Raw genomic sequence first — 18,537 nt, forward strand, 5'->3', positions numbered from 1 at the left:
GTTTCTACCTTTTGTCTCTTGTGACTAATGCTGCAATGAACATCCAAATAAGTACCTCCCTGAGTCCCTATTTTCAGTTCTTTGGGTATACAAATAGGAGTGTGATTGCTGGGTCATATTCTAATTCTGTGTTTAACTTTTTTAGGAAATGACAATGTTACTCACTTGGTTAGATCATTTTACTCATTCTTGCTAGCAATGAGTACTGCTCTTAAAAAATAACACTGCTAATGTGATACATGCAAATATCTCATTGAAAAAACTTCTTATTGATGTAATTTTCATTGTTTTATCAATGAGGTTGAATATTCTGCTTATTAATAATTTGCATTCCCTCTTTTGTGAATTGTCTCTTCATGTTAATTTTTAAAATTTAGTTAACTGACATTTGGAGAACTTATTTTAACTATCAAATTTAGTCTGTTTATCTCTGCCAAAAATATGAGTCATTTTTAATGCTGACCTCTGTGTGTTGGTCTTGTCAACCAATGACATTTAAGTTTCTCTTGGGCAAAACTCAAGCCCACACTTCTTATGAACTCTGGATTGTAGAGTAAAAATACGTTTAAATAAGAAACATAATTTTGGCTGACTGAATCATGAACAAGCTATTCACATATTCATCATTCCTCCATTTGTGTCATTTTCAAATTTGATAAGTATGTGGGATGTGTCTTCTATAAGTTACATATGAGAAATGTTGCAGAGGGCAGAACAGGTTGATATGAATCTATCTTCTCCTTAGGTGCTCCATGAGTTGGAACTTTATAACACAGGATATTACTTAGGCATGTTCGTGAATTCTTTTGCAGTCTTTCAGGTATGTTTACTTTGCTATACAATTTGAAAAGATATTAATATCTTTTGTTATTGCAAACACTTTTAGAATTAATGATCTGAATTATGAAATGTTAACCTTTTATTAAATGTGTTGCTGAAGTGCAGTATGTTATATAAGTGTAATTTGAAATGGAAAGATAATCATCCTTCCAGCTTTAAAAGCAAATGGAAAAATTCACTGTTAGAGAAATTAATGGTATTGTCATTCAGCAAATAATTTCTTTCCTTTATGTCACTTTCTTTGTCTTTGAAATGGCTCTTTGTGTGTGTGTATGTGTGTGTGTGTGTGTGTGTATGTGAGAGAGAGAGAGAGAGAGAGAAAGAGAGAGAGAGAGAGAATATGTATGCTCACGTATGTACATAAACTCCAAAAATTAGCAAGAGGGAAAAGAAAAAGGGAGTATTTTAACATTCTGCCTAAAAACAAATGAGCAAGAATAAGTTAGGAGTATGGGAGGCTACTGTGACAATTTAGAAAGTATTTAAATTTTTAAAAGAAAATTAAAATTTTCTTTCTAGGAATGTGGCCTCTGGGTATTGACAGATGCAAGCCTTCTGAAGGATTTTATTGATGGTATTTGTAAGTAAAACTTGGCAATGTGCTTTTAAAGTATTTAAGTATTTCGTCTCAGGTTTTTGAAATTACTTATATAGATATGAATATTTTCTGGTTGAACAGGGATATTGTGATTTTTATTTTCTGTTCTCTTATCCTAAAGTGTTTGGAGTTTAATGTACTTGGAAGTCTATAACATGGACTGTTCACCTGGGCCTCTGTCTACATCTTTGAAAAGAATGTTTTACACTTGTTCTCTGTAATTGTTTGAGGTGGTCAGATTTTTGGATGTATTGGAAGATCCTGTGCTTCCAATTTGTACTGCAAACTGCTGTTGTTTTGGAATTAGATAAAAGGAGCAACATGTTTTTGTAACATTTTCATTCTCTAGCTTTTTGATGTTCACCTAGAATATAGATCAGATACTATAAGGAATGTTGGCGCATGCACATGCTCTTGGGCGCACACACACACTTCTCATCAATCTGAGTTCTTCCTGGGCAGGGTCACATCTTTACAGCCTAACCCCAATGCCCTGGATTGATAAATAGAGTTGGTCACTGAACTAATAATAAGAAGTGTACTTTTAAGAAGAAGTCATAAAATGTTTTGACTGAAGGAAATGTATAAACGAGAATAGGTAACTGTAGAAGTTGTTCTTTTCTTTTAGGTAAAATTTATAGAAATCATTTTGAAAAACTTTAGAACTGTCACAATTTCTATCCCTGAATTCCCTATTTTGGTCAAGTGTTCTCAGTTTCTACACATCAAGCCCCAGGTTCTCTCCAGCATTGTGTTGCTTCTTGTCACCACAGGACACCTTAGCCTCTGTCCTGAAGCTAACAAGAGAATTTTATAGTCTTAAAGATTTTATGACATCATTATGATCTCTATGTATTAAAGACATATGGCACATTTAGCTTTCTTCATATAATTGTCTATCCTGGACAACCTTCCAAGCAATCTGCCTCTTTTCATTCTCTCTTTGTCAGTCTCAGCTTTTACTCATCTTTGTTCATCTTTACGTATCAACTCCTGATACCCATTGTACTATTCATGCTATTGTTAGTAATACTTATTGTATCCTTTACCCTTTATGAGAAACTTCTTCTTCCTTTTTACTATAACAGAAGAAACCTGATGCATTTGCGAGCAATATTGTGTTCCTAGAAACCTTCTCAAGTGATCAACATTCATTTTTTGGATCAGGATGAGTAGGTACATAGAATAATTTTTTTTGACTACTTTTTCTTGGGTACTTCAAGACCCTTGGTCAACACTCCTCCATTAAGGCCCCTTACCATCTGAAGCTCAAAAGTTTCAATTATAGCTCCTTCCATCAATATTCAGGTCACTTTCTTTCCCTTTCCCTTTACATACATTGATGCTCAAAAGATTCAGAGTCTTGCTCCTGTTGTCATCCTGGGGGATTTGAATGTCCATGTGGTTGATCCATGTAGACAATAGTCACCGAAGGTCCTTATCACCTGCACTGCTCTACTCCTAACATTTCAAATGCCTACCTTGTACCTTGTATATTCTGTCACTCCCCTAAATCTGTTAAATGTCTTCTTTGGTCTTGACTTCTGCTTATTCTGGGGTTATTGGCTCCTTCTGCCTTTTTCCCCTCCAGTACCTGGATTGGACCACATGGTTAATCAATTTGATAGACTCTTTCCTTAGTCCATTGTCCTTCCATGTCATCTTCCCCATTAAACTCAACTATGGAACAAATCGACTGTTTATCTTACCCCTCTGTTTCTATACCCTGATGTCCCACAAATACCCTAAGTTCAATATGTCACAAACCAAGTTTATGATCTTCTTTCTCTCTCCTTATAACCTAACTCTTTCTTAATATATTTTGATTGATATATAATTCCTTGAATTGATATGATCTCATATCTCGGTTAATGAAATCATCGTTTACCCAGATGTCCAAATCAGAAACTCAGAACTCATCCTTGATTCCTTCCTCTTTTTCTGTCATATGTGGAACTGCATAGTGGAATTTGCCATCAAACACTTCTGTCGTTGAATCTGGCTTTGTGACCCTGAGAAGATCAATCAACCTCTGTAAGCTTCAGTTTTTCCCCTGAAGTATAGAACTAATAATATTACTCACATTATAGGATTGTTATGAGGTTAAATTCAAAAGCATATACAATGATTAGCACATGTTTGGCACTTATAAGTCTGCAATTACCTATTATCTTATCCCTCAGATGCAGTTTGTCCATTCATTATTCAGTAGATAGTGATGATATAAATTGCATGCCTAGCATGTATGAGGCAGTGGTGAGTCCAGCTTGGTCTAGTGGGGCAAACCAACACATAGTTAGAAGAGTGTGCTGAGGGCTGTGATGGAGGAAGTGCCATGGGCACACATAGAGTTCATCCAATCAAGAGGCAGAGCAGAATCATCTCTCAAGACTATCTGTCCTCTCTTCTGCTTCGTTTCAGACCCTTATCAGTGTCTCCTGGACCACTGCTATAGCTACCTAACTAACTGTTGTGCCTACCTCCATTTTCCCCCAGCTCTAAACCATTGCTCACACTGAGGCCAGGGTTATCATATAGAACGTGGGTTAGGTCATGTTTCTAATTGATTTAAAAGCCTTCACTAGGTCATCATTGCTTAAAGGATTATGTCCAAACCCTTTAGCATGGGATATTTTATATTTTAAAATCCAGACCCAACCATTCTTTTTCTTCTCATTGTATGCCACTTCTATCTAATACTCACTGTCATATTCTAGACCTGCCTTTGTACTTAGCTTGCTTATTTTTTCCTGTATGAGGAACTTCTTAAGGGAACTGGAATTCAAAAGACAATATGAAATGAATTTTTTCCCCTAACCATACTCTTTACATCATTCAGCCATTCTTTGCATAATAGACATTTTACATATGTCTATTATTACTATTAACATGTTTGCTACAGGTTTCTATTAGTGTGTCTCTTCCATAGACTGTAAATGGAGCTCATTGCATTCATCTTTGTATTCTTGGCATCTGCTATGGTATAATTTTTTTACATTTTATTTTGAACTAATTTCAGAATTTTGGAAAAGTTACAAAAATAGAGCTAGGTAATCCCCAGTCTGTATGGCATTATGGCTTTTTTAATAAGAATAAAGTTACTGGATGATTGTAGCGTCTTATAGCTGGTGTAGCCAATGGTAATCAGCACTAGACAGCTAAAAAGAAGAAGAGAACAGCAAATTGGAGGTAGTTTTAAAAATGTAATTTAACTTATTTTTTAGCAACTGTACTGGAAGTAGTTTTTCAGGTATTGGCCTTAGGGCACAGGGTAGTTCTTTTTTTTTTTTTTTTTAGTTCTTGCTTGACCATAACTGGCCATGTGGCCTTGGGTATGTCACTTGATTTCTCTGGGTCTCAGATTTCTCATCTGTAAAATGAGAGGATTGGGTAAGATGAACTCAAATGTCCAGTTCAGCTGAGTGTTGCTATGATTTGTGGACTAATTTTATAATCATGCTTTACAGTGAATTTTTCCTAACAGTTGTCAATGTTTATTTTTAGATGAAAGTGTAGCATTTGTTGACGACTACTTGGAGGAAAAAGAAGAATCCTTGGTAGATTTATATGACTTTTCAGTTAGTAATCCACGTGTCAGAAAGCATTTTCCAGAGACTTGGATTTGGCTAGACACCAACATGGGGTAAAAATTTATAAAGTTCTTTGTCCACATATATTTTGTTTAGTATTAATTTTAAGTAGGTTTTGCCCTCTTTCTAGTTTAAGTACAAACATAATATGATTAAGAACTAAAAAGACCAAGAGGTTTTTATTTTAAAATGTTTTTCGTATCTGAATATAGCATTTAAGAAAGCCACAGGCAAATTATGGCAGTGAGAGTATCATTAAGGAGAAGATAAGCTTTTTTCTAATACAGGGCGATTTTAACTTCCTTGAAGTCTCTTGATTCTCTTTGGAGACAGTTGCTGAGAGTACATTTGTTGCCCTGGGGTGAGAAGCACTCATGGTCACTCTCTCTATCTTGTGGCTCTTCATAAAATATCCTCAGGAGCCTTAGGGAGAAGGCATGTGGGTGGTGGAAGGGATTCAGATTAGTTGACAAGCCTTGTGCTATTTGGTTTGATGACTGAGCAGGTGAATCATGAAATCTACACATTTTATAGTTGGCCATTTATGGAAACTTGAAATAAGACACAAGTCAAACCTAAAAAAACAACAAATAATAGCATTGATTGGGATGCACAGGGAAACTTTTATGAAAATTGAGAGACATAAATTGGAGTTATTTGAAAAAAAAATTTATTATATATATGAAATTTATGAAAATAATCTTCATTTTGAAGATACAAACACTGTAGAAACTTTTTATTAGAATATAGATCAATATGTAGTGTTATAACCTAATGATGACCTATTCCCTGGGAACATAGGATCTTCTATTTTATATTTAAATCTTTAAAATAATTTAGATATGTAAATGAATTGGAAAATTAATATTCTTCTAAAAAATGGGTTAGGTTATGTTGACTTATTTTGAAATGTGTCAGTTCTTGATTTTGTGATTTTTATGTTTATCTTGACTTCAGTTCCAAGATTTACCAAGAATTTGATGTTACTGTACCTGATTCTATCACTTCTTGGATAGCGACTGCTTTTGTGATCTCTGAGGACTTAGGTCTTGGACTAACAACTGTTCCAGTGGAGGTAGTATATTAAAATGCAGCTTCTAAATGTCATAGTACCGTGAAGCAAAGAGTGAACTACTCAGTGGATTATGATGTTGATCATGGTTTACAAGTTGCTTTGTTTTTCATCTGTTTTATATTTTAAAATGTGAACTATAGTAAGCTGCTAAATGTGCTAGGTCCATATTAAAACTTGGATGGAAAGTTTATTATTGACCGAATCCAACTACTTCCAAAGGTCAGAAGAGAGAGTATTTCTGTGTGTCCCTCTTTCAAGGACAAGCAGAACTTCTCAGGATGTCCCCTAGCAGACATTCCTTCATATCTCTTTTGTCAAATTGCATCACATGTCACTTCCTAAACCAGACTGGCAAGAGGAATATAATAACTATCATTGCTCTAAGACCAGTAGTTCTCACCTCTGTCATACCTGACGCCTCCTTTTATAATAGATATTTTGTTTTGTCCCTTTACCACCCAAAATGAAATTCATAGACGAGATAATGCACCTACATACTAAAATAAAACAGTCAATATGATGCTGTAAGTGAAATATTAAGGGGAAATAAAAGGAAAGAAATGTATAATAAAATAATATATATTTCAGGATATAAGTGGCCATGCATAGCTGCACGGGAAGGCATAGTAACACATTGAAGCATGTACGCGTGTATAGAATCACCCCGTGTGTAGCAGCTGTAAATGCAGTTTGACATCCATGTTTTGTTTTAGCAACTCAAAAGCCTTGAGTGGTCCTGCCTGTGGTGATATAAATTTCTGAAACCATGAACAACTTTTGGTAAAGTTACAAATAAAACAAGTGCAGTCTTCTTTTGATTTACAAAATAGTTGTATTCATGGCAAATTTAGTGTGTACTGAAAAATGCTTTGGGTTTATATATAAGTTGGAATTATGTTGTAAGCTCAGATCATTATAAGCAGGTACTTTATCTACATGAATTTTTGAAGAGACATTCAAGAATCCTGAGGTACATGGGACAATTCTTCGTTGGCTGGGACTGTTCTGAGCATTGCAGACCTTCACCCACTAAGTGCCGATAGCGCCCTTCAATTCTTGTGACAATCATTTGGACACTTCCACAAATGTCCAAATAAACCTATTTGGGAATTAGTGCCGCCAGTAAACTAACTGAGGTTTATCCTCAGAGGCAGGGGAGGGGTTCCACTTCCCCTGCAGGGCTTGGCCTACAGGACCAGAGTTGGGTCACCAATGAGGAGGTACATGTGTACGCATGTGTTAGGAGATAGTAAGCAGAACATCATTTAGACTTTCCACATGAGTCTAAAACAGGGGCTGTTTGATTTGGCCAGTGGCTTTTAAAGCAGATTGGTGGAGTCAACATAGTGTTGCAGAATTGGAATTTGGCTTTGGCGTCAGACACACTGGGATCCAGTTCTGGCTCCCCCATGTACTAGCAATGTGATCTTGTACTAGCTGCAGACGTCTCTGAATTTCACATTTCGTTTCTGTAAAATTTGCCCATAACACTTGCCTCACAGGGTTGCAATGATTAAATGAAATAATCTGTGTAAAGTACCTGGTTCCTAGTGGGCACTTAATCAAATGTAGTGATTACTATGTTAACTAATGTAAATCAATTTATCGTCATTCATTTGGGATAAGTTGCTGTTTGTTTTTTGTTGATATGTAAGTGGACATTTCTGTGTGAGGTTATAAGCTTCATTGGTTTTTTGAGATTTGCTTTTAATTGCATAAAATGTGAAGCATGTTGACTTGAATAAAATATGTGTTCATTGTGTTCTTTCCAGCTGCAAGCCTTCCAACCATTTTTTATTTTTTTGAATCTTCCCTACTCTGTAATTAGAGGTGAAGAATTTGCTTTGGAAGTAACCATATTCAATTATTTGAAAGATGCCACTGAGGTAATATATTAAAGGTTTTTTTAATCACTTATACTTCAGGGAAAAAATGGAGAAAGCATGCAGGGAATGGGTTGTGTGGTGTTTATGCTCTGGGTCTCTAAGCCTTTTCTACATTTCTGGGGGATGGAAAATAAGCATAGTTTGTCAATGATTTCTTCTGCCTGTTAATGTCTAAGGATGTTATTAGCGTGGCTAAGCATTTTCTCTTCTTTGTCCTTTCCAGCACACATTCTCCACTTTTGCCATGTAACTTTCGTGTTGTCTGTGAGGCAGGTGTTTTCCTAGTCTTACCCACATCTAGAACGTGTTGCCACTTCCCACTGCCATCTGTGCCCACTGCAGTTGGAAAGAATTTATGCCATTCAAATCCTGGCTTGAAACTAAGATGCTTTTCATTACCCATTCTATTATGTTTGTTGTCCCATGGTTATACCGTGTGTTCTATTTTCAAGGCTTTGCTTTTTGAGTCATGTGCCTTGTGTCTCCTTCATCAGTTCCCTGGAAGGCAGGATGTTTGTGTTCTGTTCATAGTAGTGTTAATCAAATGACTGACCCACCCTCACCCAAGTACGTAAGGATATGTAATTAACCTTATTAGAGTACTACATGAAAATGCCATAATCTCTTTAAGCACTAAGTCTATAGAGGAAATTGTTTCTGATTTTAAAATTTTATTTTTTAATCTAATCAACATGGTACAGTGTAAAGAGCAAAAGCTCGAGAGTCAAGGCCCGCATTCAGTGTCCTGCTCTACTAATCAGCAAATAATTGTAGTTTCCTTATTTCTAAAACGGGAATAATAATTACTGTCTCTACAGAAAATATTTTGAGAATCAGATGAGAAAATAAATGGGAAAACAATTCATGAGATGCAAGGACTAGAGAAATGCTATTTTTGATGAGACTGGAACTTTTGACATATTTTACAAAAGTTTATGCTGTGACATATTTTACAGAAGTTTGTGAACCAATGCATGCTTCAGGACTCGTGTCTGAGTCATACTTGCCTTGGAATATTTTCAGCAGAAACTCTCAATGAATGTGATAACATTTGATCCTGTTTGTCTCAGGATTTTCTAACGGTACCAGTGTCCAGGATGACACAGTTAAATTAGGCTGGTGGCAATACCATGACATGAAATAACCTTCCTGGGCACCTCCTTGCTATTCAAAGTCTTCAGATAATGAGAGAATTAAATGTTAGTGGGAATTTAATGTTAAAAATGGAACTGAATAATGTCCTTTCCCCACATATCTTAAGGTAGACAGGGAAAGCATAGGAAAGAAATGAAGTTTTCTCTGATGCTCTTTTATTTTCTCCTTGGCTGAATCTTTATGTCATCTTTCTCTAGTCTTGGGCCTCACAGATAAATAGTACTTAGGGTGGTGAGGAAAGTACACTTTACTAAGGAGCATTTATGATACAAAACCTTTGATAATCTTTTTTTCCAGGTTAATGTAATCATTGAGAAAAGTGCCCAGTTTGAAATTCTCATGACTTCGAATGAAATAAATGCCACCGGCCACCAGCAGACCGCTCTGGTTCCCAGTGAGGGTGGGGCGAGTGTTCTCTTCCCAGTCAGGCCCACGCATCTGGGGGAAATTCCCATCACAGTCACAGCTACTTCACCCGCGGCTTCCGATGCTATCACCCGGAGGATTTTAGTCAAGGTAAATATTTAAAGGCTCACAGAACTGAAATGGAAGTACGCCACTAGGAAGGAAACAGAAAATGGTTCTTCTTGGTTAGACTTGTTGGCAAGATTTGTTGGCAAGGTCATCTCCTCCACCCTCTTGGTAAGGCCTAAGTGTGCTCTCATCTGTATGTAAAAATGTATCACAGTTTGGAAGTCTGAGTAATTACCAGTTTCCCCTTTCAACTTACAGTGTGACTGTAAAGCAAGTCTCTTTTGCAGTCAATCACATTTACAAATTGTGTTACATTGGGATCCTATTAAATCAGGCCAAGTTGACATGTAGATTTTGAATTTTGGAATTCCTCAATACAGGTAGAAGAGATCTTTTTAAGAGACAACACTGTGCACAAGAAAAATCTCAGCTTAGTGGATGAACATTTCTGTTCTGGGTTGAGGCAGCCCTGGGCTCGAATCCCAGGTCTGTCAAGTGTGACTTTGGACAAAGTAATCTCTCTCTTGGATTATACGAGGACCTACCTCAGAGAGTTTTTCTTAATCACCTTCTCATTTGCTCCTTTGTCATTTCCATTGCCATTCTATGAAATGTTTTGTCTAATTTAACTAGAAAGTAAACACTTATTAAAGGATTTGAAACAAGAATCAAGAAATGGTAGGTACTTACCAAACTGTACATACACTGCAGACACGATAGGCCAGATATTTGTCTTATTATCTGCACACAGTTCTCTGTAAACAAATAGTTAGCGACCATGTTAATTGTGTTGCTTTTATTTCAACAGGCTGAAGGAATAGAGAAATTATATTCACAATCCATTTTATTGGACTTGACTGACAACAAGCAACAAACTACCCTGAAAACTTTGAGTTTCTCCTTTCCTCCTAATGTAGTGAGTGGTAGTGAAAGAGTGCAGATCACTGCAATTGGTAAGAATAGAGTATATCATCATCACTACTGGTTTATTTGTAGATGATGTATATATTTTCATCTATTTATAGATATACCATATTTTCTTATTTAGTTATGATGAGACGAGGTTGCAAAGGGTTTATTTTTGTACCAGTGGCTGATTACAATAGAAAGGCTAGTATGATATGTATCTCTAGACCAGCTCTTCTCAATGTTCAATGTGCATATGAATCACCTGGGGTCTTTGTTTAACGGCAGATTCTGGTTTAGTAATTCTGGGGTGGGGCCTAGGATTCTGCATTTCTGACAAGCTCCCAGGCGATGCTGATGCTTCTGGTATGCAGACCATTCTGAGTCGTAAGGCCCCAGGATAATGTGGCTGCATGAGGAGGTTCTTTCTTTCTTTTTAAAAACAATGATTATTGTTTATTTTTCAATTGTAGTTGAGATTCAGTATTATTTTTTGGGAGGTTATTTCTAAGAGCAGAGCTTCTGGCTTTGGTGTCTCTGGCAGATAGCAGAATCTTCTACAGTGCTTTGTAAAAACACAAATATCTGGGCTCTACTCTCAACCTACTCAATCAGAATCTCTTGGGCTAAGGCTAGGGTATGTATGTGTATTTTGAAAAGGTTCCACAAGTGCTTCTGATAACCAAAGGTTGAGAACTACTGCCTATGGCAGTTCTCTGCAGGACACAAATCACCTTTACTGTAGGAAGCTCCCCACTGACTTTAGGCACCCTCTCTTAGTGCGTCCCTCTGCCTAAAAGTACTTTTGAATCATCTATTAAACAGAACTTCCACACAGTTTGTTTATACAGTTGTGCTTTACAAAACACCGAAGGAAATGTTTAGACTAATGACATCCAAATCCTTCGGTTTTCAAGGTGGTAGGATCTAAGGCACTTTTTCAGAGGTTCTTTTAAATCTCGCCTGCAGGTGTAATGCTTTTTATTATAACCCCAAACAACCAATTCCTCTACAGAGGACTTTCTTGGGAGTGTTCGATATAATTCTTAAACAGAATTAAATCAGCTCTCAACTAGGGGAATAAATTCTGCCTAAGCATCTCTTAGTGTTGGGGTGCTGGGAGATGCAGTGCACACGTCCACACACGAGCACGCGTGCACACACGAGGAAGAAGCCTTGCATTTGAAATGTATACCACCACCACTCCTTACACTGGAATGACTCTGTCTAGGGTCACTGAAGTGCTCTGAGGTTTACTTTTTAAGCTTGACACAAAGAGTGATAGTTCAGGTTTCATTTTTATATGTCATTTATTTAAAAAGATTCTTTGGTAGCCCAGTATGTGAGACTATTAGCTTGCTTCTTTGAGAGTCTAAGTTTATGTTCACTCTGAATATTAAAAATATAACCTGCAGTGGTAATAATATAACCTTTATTTGTTTCTCTGTGTTAACATCTATAGTTTAAGACATCATATGGCAGCAGGGCTGCAGCCTACTCATGTGGAAGAGGTCTTCCTCTCCTTTTGGGATTCGTTTTTTTATTTTTTTAGGATCAGGTTTTCACTAGGTATTTGGACTTGGAATAGTATAAGTTTCTAAACTACACAGAAGAATATTCTTGTCCATACAGCTCAGCCATAGTGGGGTCCGAATTAGAACTCAGCCTCTCTATTTCTGAATTTTTACTTATTTTTCTGAGTGATGGTTTTAGAATGTAGATAGTGAAGTCTTTTAAGCATGTGCTTTGTTTGATTTTATATTACTAACTTTGAAGAATTATTCCTAATGCTTCTTGATCCTGAGAGTCATTGAAATATTTCTGTTTGTTAGTTCTACTTTGTTGTTGCTAAATAAAGCACATTGAAAACTACCACAATTCCTGCCCCTTTAAAAAATTATTTCTCAAGTATTTGTAGTATATTAGTAAGAAATCAGAAGGAAGTTCTATTATGTGAAGAGTACTGCTAATAAAACATTTCTTTCCTGTATAGAATGATGGTTTCCTAGTGGTTAATTCCTGCCATTTTTGTTCAAGAATTATTTTTTAAACTTATTTTTTGCTTAGTGTTTGCTTACATCTTTAGCTGAGCTAAAAGTGCCCAAGGTTGTCACATAATCTACAAGTTCAGTATCACTGTATTATCATTTATTTGAGCAATTGTCCTAAAAATTTGATGTAAAGTTTCTACTCTGTTCCGGGCAGTGGATGTGTTGCATACTCAGGGGAAGTCTCTGCCACCAAGTACAGGTCTTGAGTATTTGCTGAATGTGTTGAATATCTTGTGCTTTCAGGAGATATACTTGGTTCTTCCATCAATGGCTTAGACTCATTGATTCGGATGCCTTATGGCTGTGGTGAACAGAACATGATAAATTTTGCTCCAAATATTTATGTTTTGGATTACCTGACTAAAAAGAAACAACTGACAGAGAATTTAAGAGAAAAAGCCCTTTCCTTTATGAGACAAGGTAAGCATTTTAGAAACATACTTTTATTTGTAAATAAATTTTTAGTTTTAGGCAGAGTTCACTCTAGACCATGTTTCACAAGAGACACATTTTTTTCTTTGCCATGTGCTTGTGGGACTAGATGGTCTTGAAATGTGCTGAAAGTGCGAGCAACGGGAAGCTGCACCATTCTTCCTTCAGTGAATTGTATACTAATTGCTGCTTGTTTGTTAAGGAGTTTGTTTCTGGAGGGGTTTATATTTTAATAAGGGACCTGAAATTTAAAGCTACTGAAAGATCTAAAGGGATGAGTGTTCATTTATTCATTACACATTTATGGAGTACCCCTCAGCGCTAGGGTCAGTTCTGGTGCTGAGGAGAGAGCAGAAGTCAGGGCGTTTCCTCTCAAGGAATTCTCTCTTCAGTGGAGAAGACAGTCAACACGGGGTGCTGCATGGTGGGGACCTCAGTGCATTTAAAATGTCAAACAGATGGTTAGGAGAGAAATATTTGTATGGAGAGGCCCTGCTTGACCCTCAGGAAAAGCCACACCAGTGATGACTGCACTCTGACTCCCCGAAAGGCTGATACTGTCTGCAGACACCAGATGCTTTGTGTCTGCAACTTGTCAATACCAATAGTTCACGTTAGCTGAGTGCTTACTATGTGGCAGGCAGTGTTCTAAGCACTTTTATCTAATAGCTCATTTAATGCTCACACTTAGTATTAGCATTCCTCCTAGTTCTGCGGGTGAGGAAACTGAGCCACAGAAAACTTAACTAACTTGTCCAGGGTCACATAACAAGTGAGCGGCAGAGCTGGGATTTGAACTCCAAGTGCTCTCTGTGGTAAAGCGTATGCCATGCTAACAACAAATGAGATCTTTGCACATTGTCATAACAGTTCTATTTGAGGAGATGAGTAAAAAATATTTGAAATTGTCATGATTTAACTCTGCACCTTTAAAAAACAAGATTCCGACTTGTATTCAAAATCTAATTTGGCTGGTTTCAAGTAGATAGTCTGTAGGAACTAGACTGGTATACATTCTTTGGGATATTTTAATAAAATGAAGTAAAATATTTTGGGAAATGCCACATCATTTCAAATTTTATATGCTTTATGAATTGTAATGTTGGCTAATCAAATATTAATGCCTTAAAATGGCAGAATATGTTTTTTAAATTTATTTTTCAATTACAGCTGACACACAATGTTGTATTAGTTTCCTGTGTACAACATAGTGATTAGTTAGACATTTATACCTATTATGCAGTGATCACCCCGGTAAATCTAGAACTCATCAAGACAGAATAAGTTTTATAGTCTGAACCATTTAAGGAACAATCACTCATCCCTTAAAAATAATTTGAATTTGTGTCCTAGACACATTGTTGTGGGTCAGCAGATGGTCTAAAAAGTGAATGGTCTAAATCTTCAGAATCTGTTTTTTCCCCCAGAAGGAGCCCTGTTCCCTCAGGCATTCCTAGCCATGTAGGTGCCAAACGGCAGTTTTTCAAAGCAGCCCTCCAGGTGGCTCCATCTCCTTGATTGCTTGGGAGCCTTTCTCACATTTGCTGTTGTTAAGAACTTAAAGGAAATGCTCTTATTTCCTCATAAACTTTTGGAGAAGGCACTGAACAGCCAGAGCAGACAGAGCACTGTTGTGTAAATGCCATATAGTCTTTCAAATTGTCAGAATGAAGAGCACCAGTGCTGTAAAGTAGACTAGTCCCACCTTGGGAGGTTACGGCACCTGCTATGGAGGCCAGACTTGGGCTCTTCATCCTGCCTCTTGCTTTGGGCCAGTTTCCCAGAGCTTGGAGCCTCATTTTCCCTCCTGTAAGACAGGGGACATAAAGATTACCCCAGGGGTGACTGGTTAGCTCAGTTGGTTAGAGCGTGGTGCTAATAACACCAAGGTTGCTGGTTCAATCCCCGCATGGGACACTCTGAGCTGTGCCCTGCTTAAAAAAAAAAAAAAAGATTACCCCAGTTTTGAAGATTAAATGAGATATTTTAGCACTTTGTTTAACACACAGTAAATGCCCAGGAACTGTCAGCTATAGTGTAGTTAGTTGCATCGAACTAGGGAGTTAGGGTCTAAAGTCAGCAGATAAATCCTGTCCATTTTCCCTCTAAAAACAAATGTCAAATGCTTCCTCTTCCTCCATCTCACAGATAATTGTTCCATTCCAATGCCTTCACTGCTCACCCGGACTCCTCCAGTGGCTGCCTAAATAGACTCTCTGCTTCTATGTTTCTAGTTTCCACGTAATATAAAAGAGATCTTTTGAGAATATCAAACTCATGTCACTTCATTGCTTAAAATTCTCTGGTGGGTTCCTGGCCTCAGCCTACAGGTCCTGCGTGAACTGGCCCGGTCTCCATCTTCCAGCTCCTCTGAGGCTGCCCTTTCTTGGCTCCCCATCTGCCTCCATCTGGAGCTCTCCCAGCACCACAGTGCTGCAGGGCCTTTAAACTTGTCCTTCCTTCTCCCGGGAGGCTCTTCCCCCAGATCTCTCCATAGCTGGCTCCTTCTCGTCATTCATGTAGTGTTTTCCTCAGAGTGCCCTTCCCTGACCATTTAGTAACTCTCATTTATATTACTCCAGTTTATTTTGTTCGCCACACTTCACATTATTTAAAATTCTCTCTTATTTTATTTTATTTTTTATTATCTGTCTCCTGCACTACAAGGTAAGCTCCTCGACAGCAGGGACCATGTTTAATCTCTTCTCCACTGTATCCCTCGATAGGCATCTCAATAAGCGCAGAGTGGATGAATGCGTTATTATCAATATTAACTTCTTTGGGCCTTGGGTTCGTCATCCTCATGTGGAGATTGGACCTAGAAGAGCAATCAAGTGCTTCCACAATGCAGAGATTATTTATAAACATTAAAGGTTCTACCTGGCCCTGGTATGTTCTTGTCACCCAGGAAATGTGACCCGTGGTTTCAGTGTGTCACCTTTTGAACTGGCAAAGTGGTTGGTGGAAGTCAGTCAGTACAATGGAGCTCCCCCAAATACATCATTTCACATGCTGAACTGAATTATATTTCAAAGTAGTAGACAAAAACTTCTTGGTATAATGATTTTCATTATGAAATCAGTGTCTTATTTCAGAGACTCTGTTTTTTCTTTTGCCATCACATTTGCCAAAGTCCTTTAAATATACCGTAGTTGTTTTTATTTTTTAAGAAATTAAAGTGGCTTTGGAGCGAGTCATGATTATATTATTTAAATGTCATTTATGAAGAGCGCATTGTTTTACTTAAATCATGCTTGGCCCAGGAGCCCTGTAACCTAACCCGTTGTTTTTTTGGTCAAAACAACAGCTACATCATTGAATGAAGTGTCTTTTGCTGTCAAGAGGAAAATAGAACCGTAAAATGAAAGCTGTTTTTGATAAGGACTGGAAATCCTGAATCTGTTAATTGATGATTTAAAACACTTGTTTTCCTCAAATATTTAAATCATAGTGCCTGAAGCTCAATTTTTCAAGTGAGACTCAGACCAGGCTTAGTTGAAAACACATTATATTTTCTCTATTGAAATGAAAACAAGAAAAAAGCAGGTTTCAGAATTCTGATGCTGCATTTAGTCATCACAAGAATGGCTAGAGGCAATAGAGAAGATGCTACAAAAAAAAAACAAACACCCAGTAAAATTCTCACTTTCCATTTCATGTCCTAGGGAGTAAGGAAGTTGATGATGATTACTTATCTCTTAGTACAGAGAATGCTTTTATCAGTGTTTTACCAGAGAAAGTGATTGGTATAGTCACAAGGAGCTGGTTTTACTTCTTTTATTTGTATGCAGTTTTGAGACTTGAGGTAAACGTAGTCAAATTATGGTTAGAATGTTACTTTTCTGTGTTTCTATGAATAGTACTTTCATCTTTGTTATGATAAATTGTAAATATTTTACATCTGTGGCTATTTAAAGAAAATTCATGACCCAGTAAGTATCTTTTCTGGCCCTTTATCAATGACAATTCATATGGCATTATCCCAACAGCCTCTGGACTTCTTCTGTATTTCAGATTGTCTGTTAATTCTGAGTATTCTATTACGTTCTAACTCAAGAGCTGTTCATAAAACTGTGAATTTAAAGGGAATACTCTTATTTCCTCATACACTTTTGGAGAATATCACATTTTTGCTTTTCTCACCTATCACGATAACAAGTCTCCAACTTAGGTGTCTATACCAGAACATCGAATTGTTGTATTGACAATAATCAGCAGAGTCAACAATGTTATTTTCTGCTTATGGAATGGATGATTTGGAGGATAAGCAACCGAGGGTCCTTTAATGATGCATGGTTGGTTTAAGACGAGGCAGGGAACCTCCTAGGAGACTCCCACCAGCAGAGTCACTTAAGCTCCTCTCTCTAGGTCTTGATTCTCTCGTTTGTTTTGCCATGGGAGCAGAGTTGGTGGTTTGGATTCTCAGTTTTATCTAAACCAGCTCGAGAAATGCACTCCCAACTTGACTGTCCTTGAGTCCTCCTCCTCCTCTGGGCTGGTTGCCCCTAGTAGAAGAATGGCGCTAGTTGTTGATATTAATGGGGACTGTTGGAGGTCAGCCACCAGAGGGGTAATTTCCATAAGCACTGATCTCATCTCCATGAGCTCATCTCTCTGACTGGTCTTACAATAACTCATACTTGGAACTGCAGTTGTTGATGTGATTTGGGGGCTTGGAGGCACATGGTCTTCTCCTTGACATTGGTCTTTCTTCCCACAGAAGCACCTTCTGTAGTGATGGAAGGCCCCAAACCTTTTTTCTTTTCTTTTCTCTTCTCTTCTTTTCTCTTCTCTTTTTTCTTTTCTCTTTTCTTTTCCTTTTCTCTTCTCTTCTCTTCTTCTTTCTCCTCTCCTCCCTGTCCCTCTCCTCCTCTCCCCTGTCAGATTGAGTTCACCGTTAAACTCTGCTCTCTGGTGGATTTAGTTCTGATCGGGAAATCGAGGAAGAATGTCTTGGAATTTTTAGCTAATATCCTTTGGGAATATTAGAAAATTATTCTGCTTCTCTGTGATCCCTGACTGGCTCTGAAAAATGTTGTGTTTTTTTCAAGGTTAAATGAAAACTAAAACATGTTGAAGTGAACTAAAGTAGTGTGAATAATACCTATTGTTTAATTTTTTTCCATTTTTATTTGATTTTTTTGAATATATAGAACATTAATTTTCTTCCAAAAGTCAAACTTACTCTGAAAGGTATATGCGAAGTATGACTGTGCCTCTTATATCCCTTCTCCCTACCCCTTGTAGTTCATTCATTTCTAGTTTCTTTCTCTTTCTGCAGAAATTAATACATATATACATATATGTTTTCTTATTTCTATTTTTCTTACACAAAAGGTAATATTTTAGACTTTGCCCTTTTCACGTAATATATCCAGCATGTTTCTCTGCATCAGTTCAGAGAACTAGTCCTTGTTCTTTTCTCATAGCGGTATAGTACTGCATTGTATGTATGTACTACAGTTTATTCAACCAATGTCCAATTTGGGGGCGTTTAGGTAATTTCTAATATTATTATAATTACAAATAA

At 37.2% G+C, this 18,537-nt stretch overlaps 1 protein-coding gene across 1 annotated transcript in view; it reads left to right on the forward strand.

Annotated features, from left to right (window-relative positions):
- Nucleotides 1-18,537, forward strand: part of CD109 (CD109 molecule) — a 109,838-nt gene that overhangs the window by 72,813 nt on the left and 18,488 nt on the right. The window contains exons 17-24 of the mRNA XM_033103133.1: nt 746-820; nt 1,360-1,420; nt 4,943-5,081; nt 5,986-6,103; nt 7,876-7,989; nt 9,442-9,660; nt 10,427-10,571; nt 12,819-12,995. Coding sequence (XP_032959024.1) covers nt 746-820; nt 1,360-1,420; nt 4,943-5,081; nt 5,986-6,103; nt 7,876-7,989; nt 9,442-9,660; nt 10,427-10,571; nt 12,819-12,995 — 1,048 coding nt within the window. The remainder of the gene's footprint in view (nt 1-745; nt 821-1,359; nt 1,421-4,942; nt 5,082-5,985; nt 6,104-7,875; nt 7,990-9,441; nt 9,661-10,426; nt 10,572-12,818; nt 12,996-18,537) is intronic.

Source organism: Rhinolophus ferrumequinum, chromosome 3 (genome assembly GCF_004115265.2).
Source record: "Rhinolophus ferrumequinum isolate MPI-CBG mRhiFer1 chromosome 3, mRhiFer1_v1.p, whole genome shotgun sequence".
NCBI classification, from domain to species: Eukaryota; Metazoa; Chordata; class Mammalia; order Chiroptera; family Rhinolophidae; genus Rhinolophus; species Rhinolophus ferrumequinum.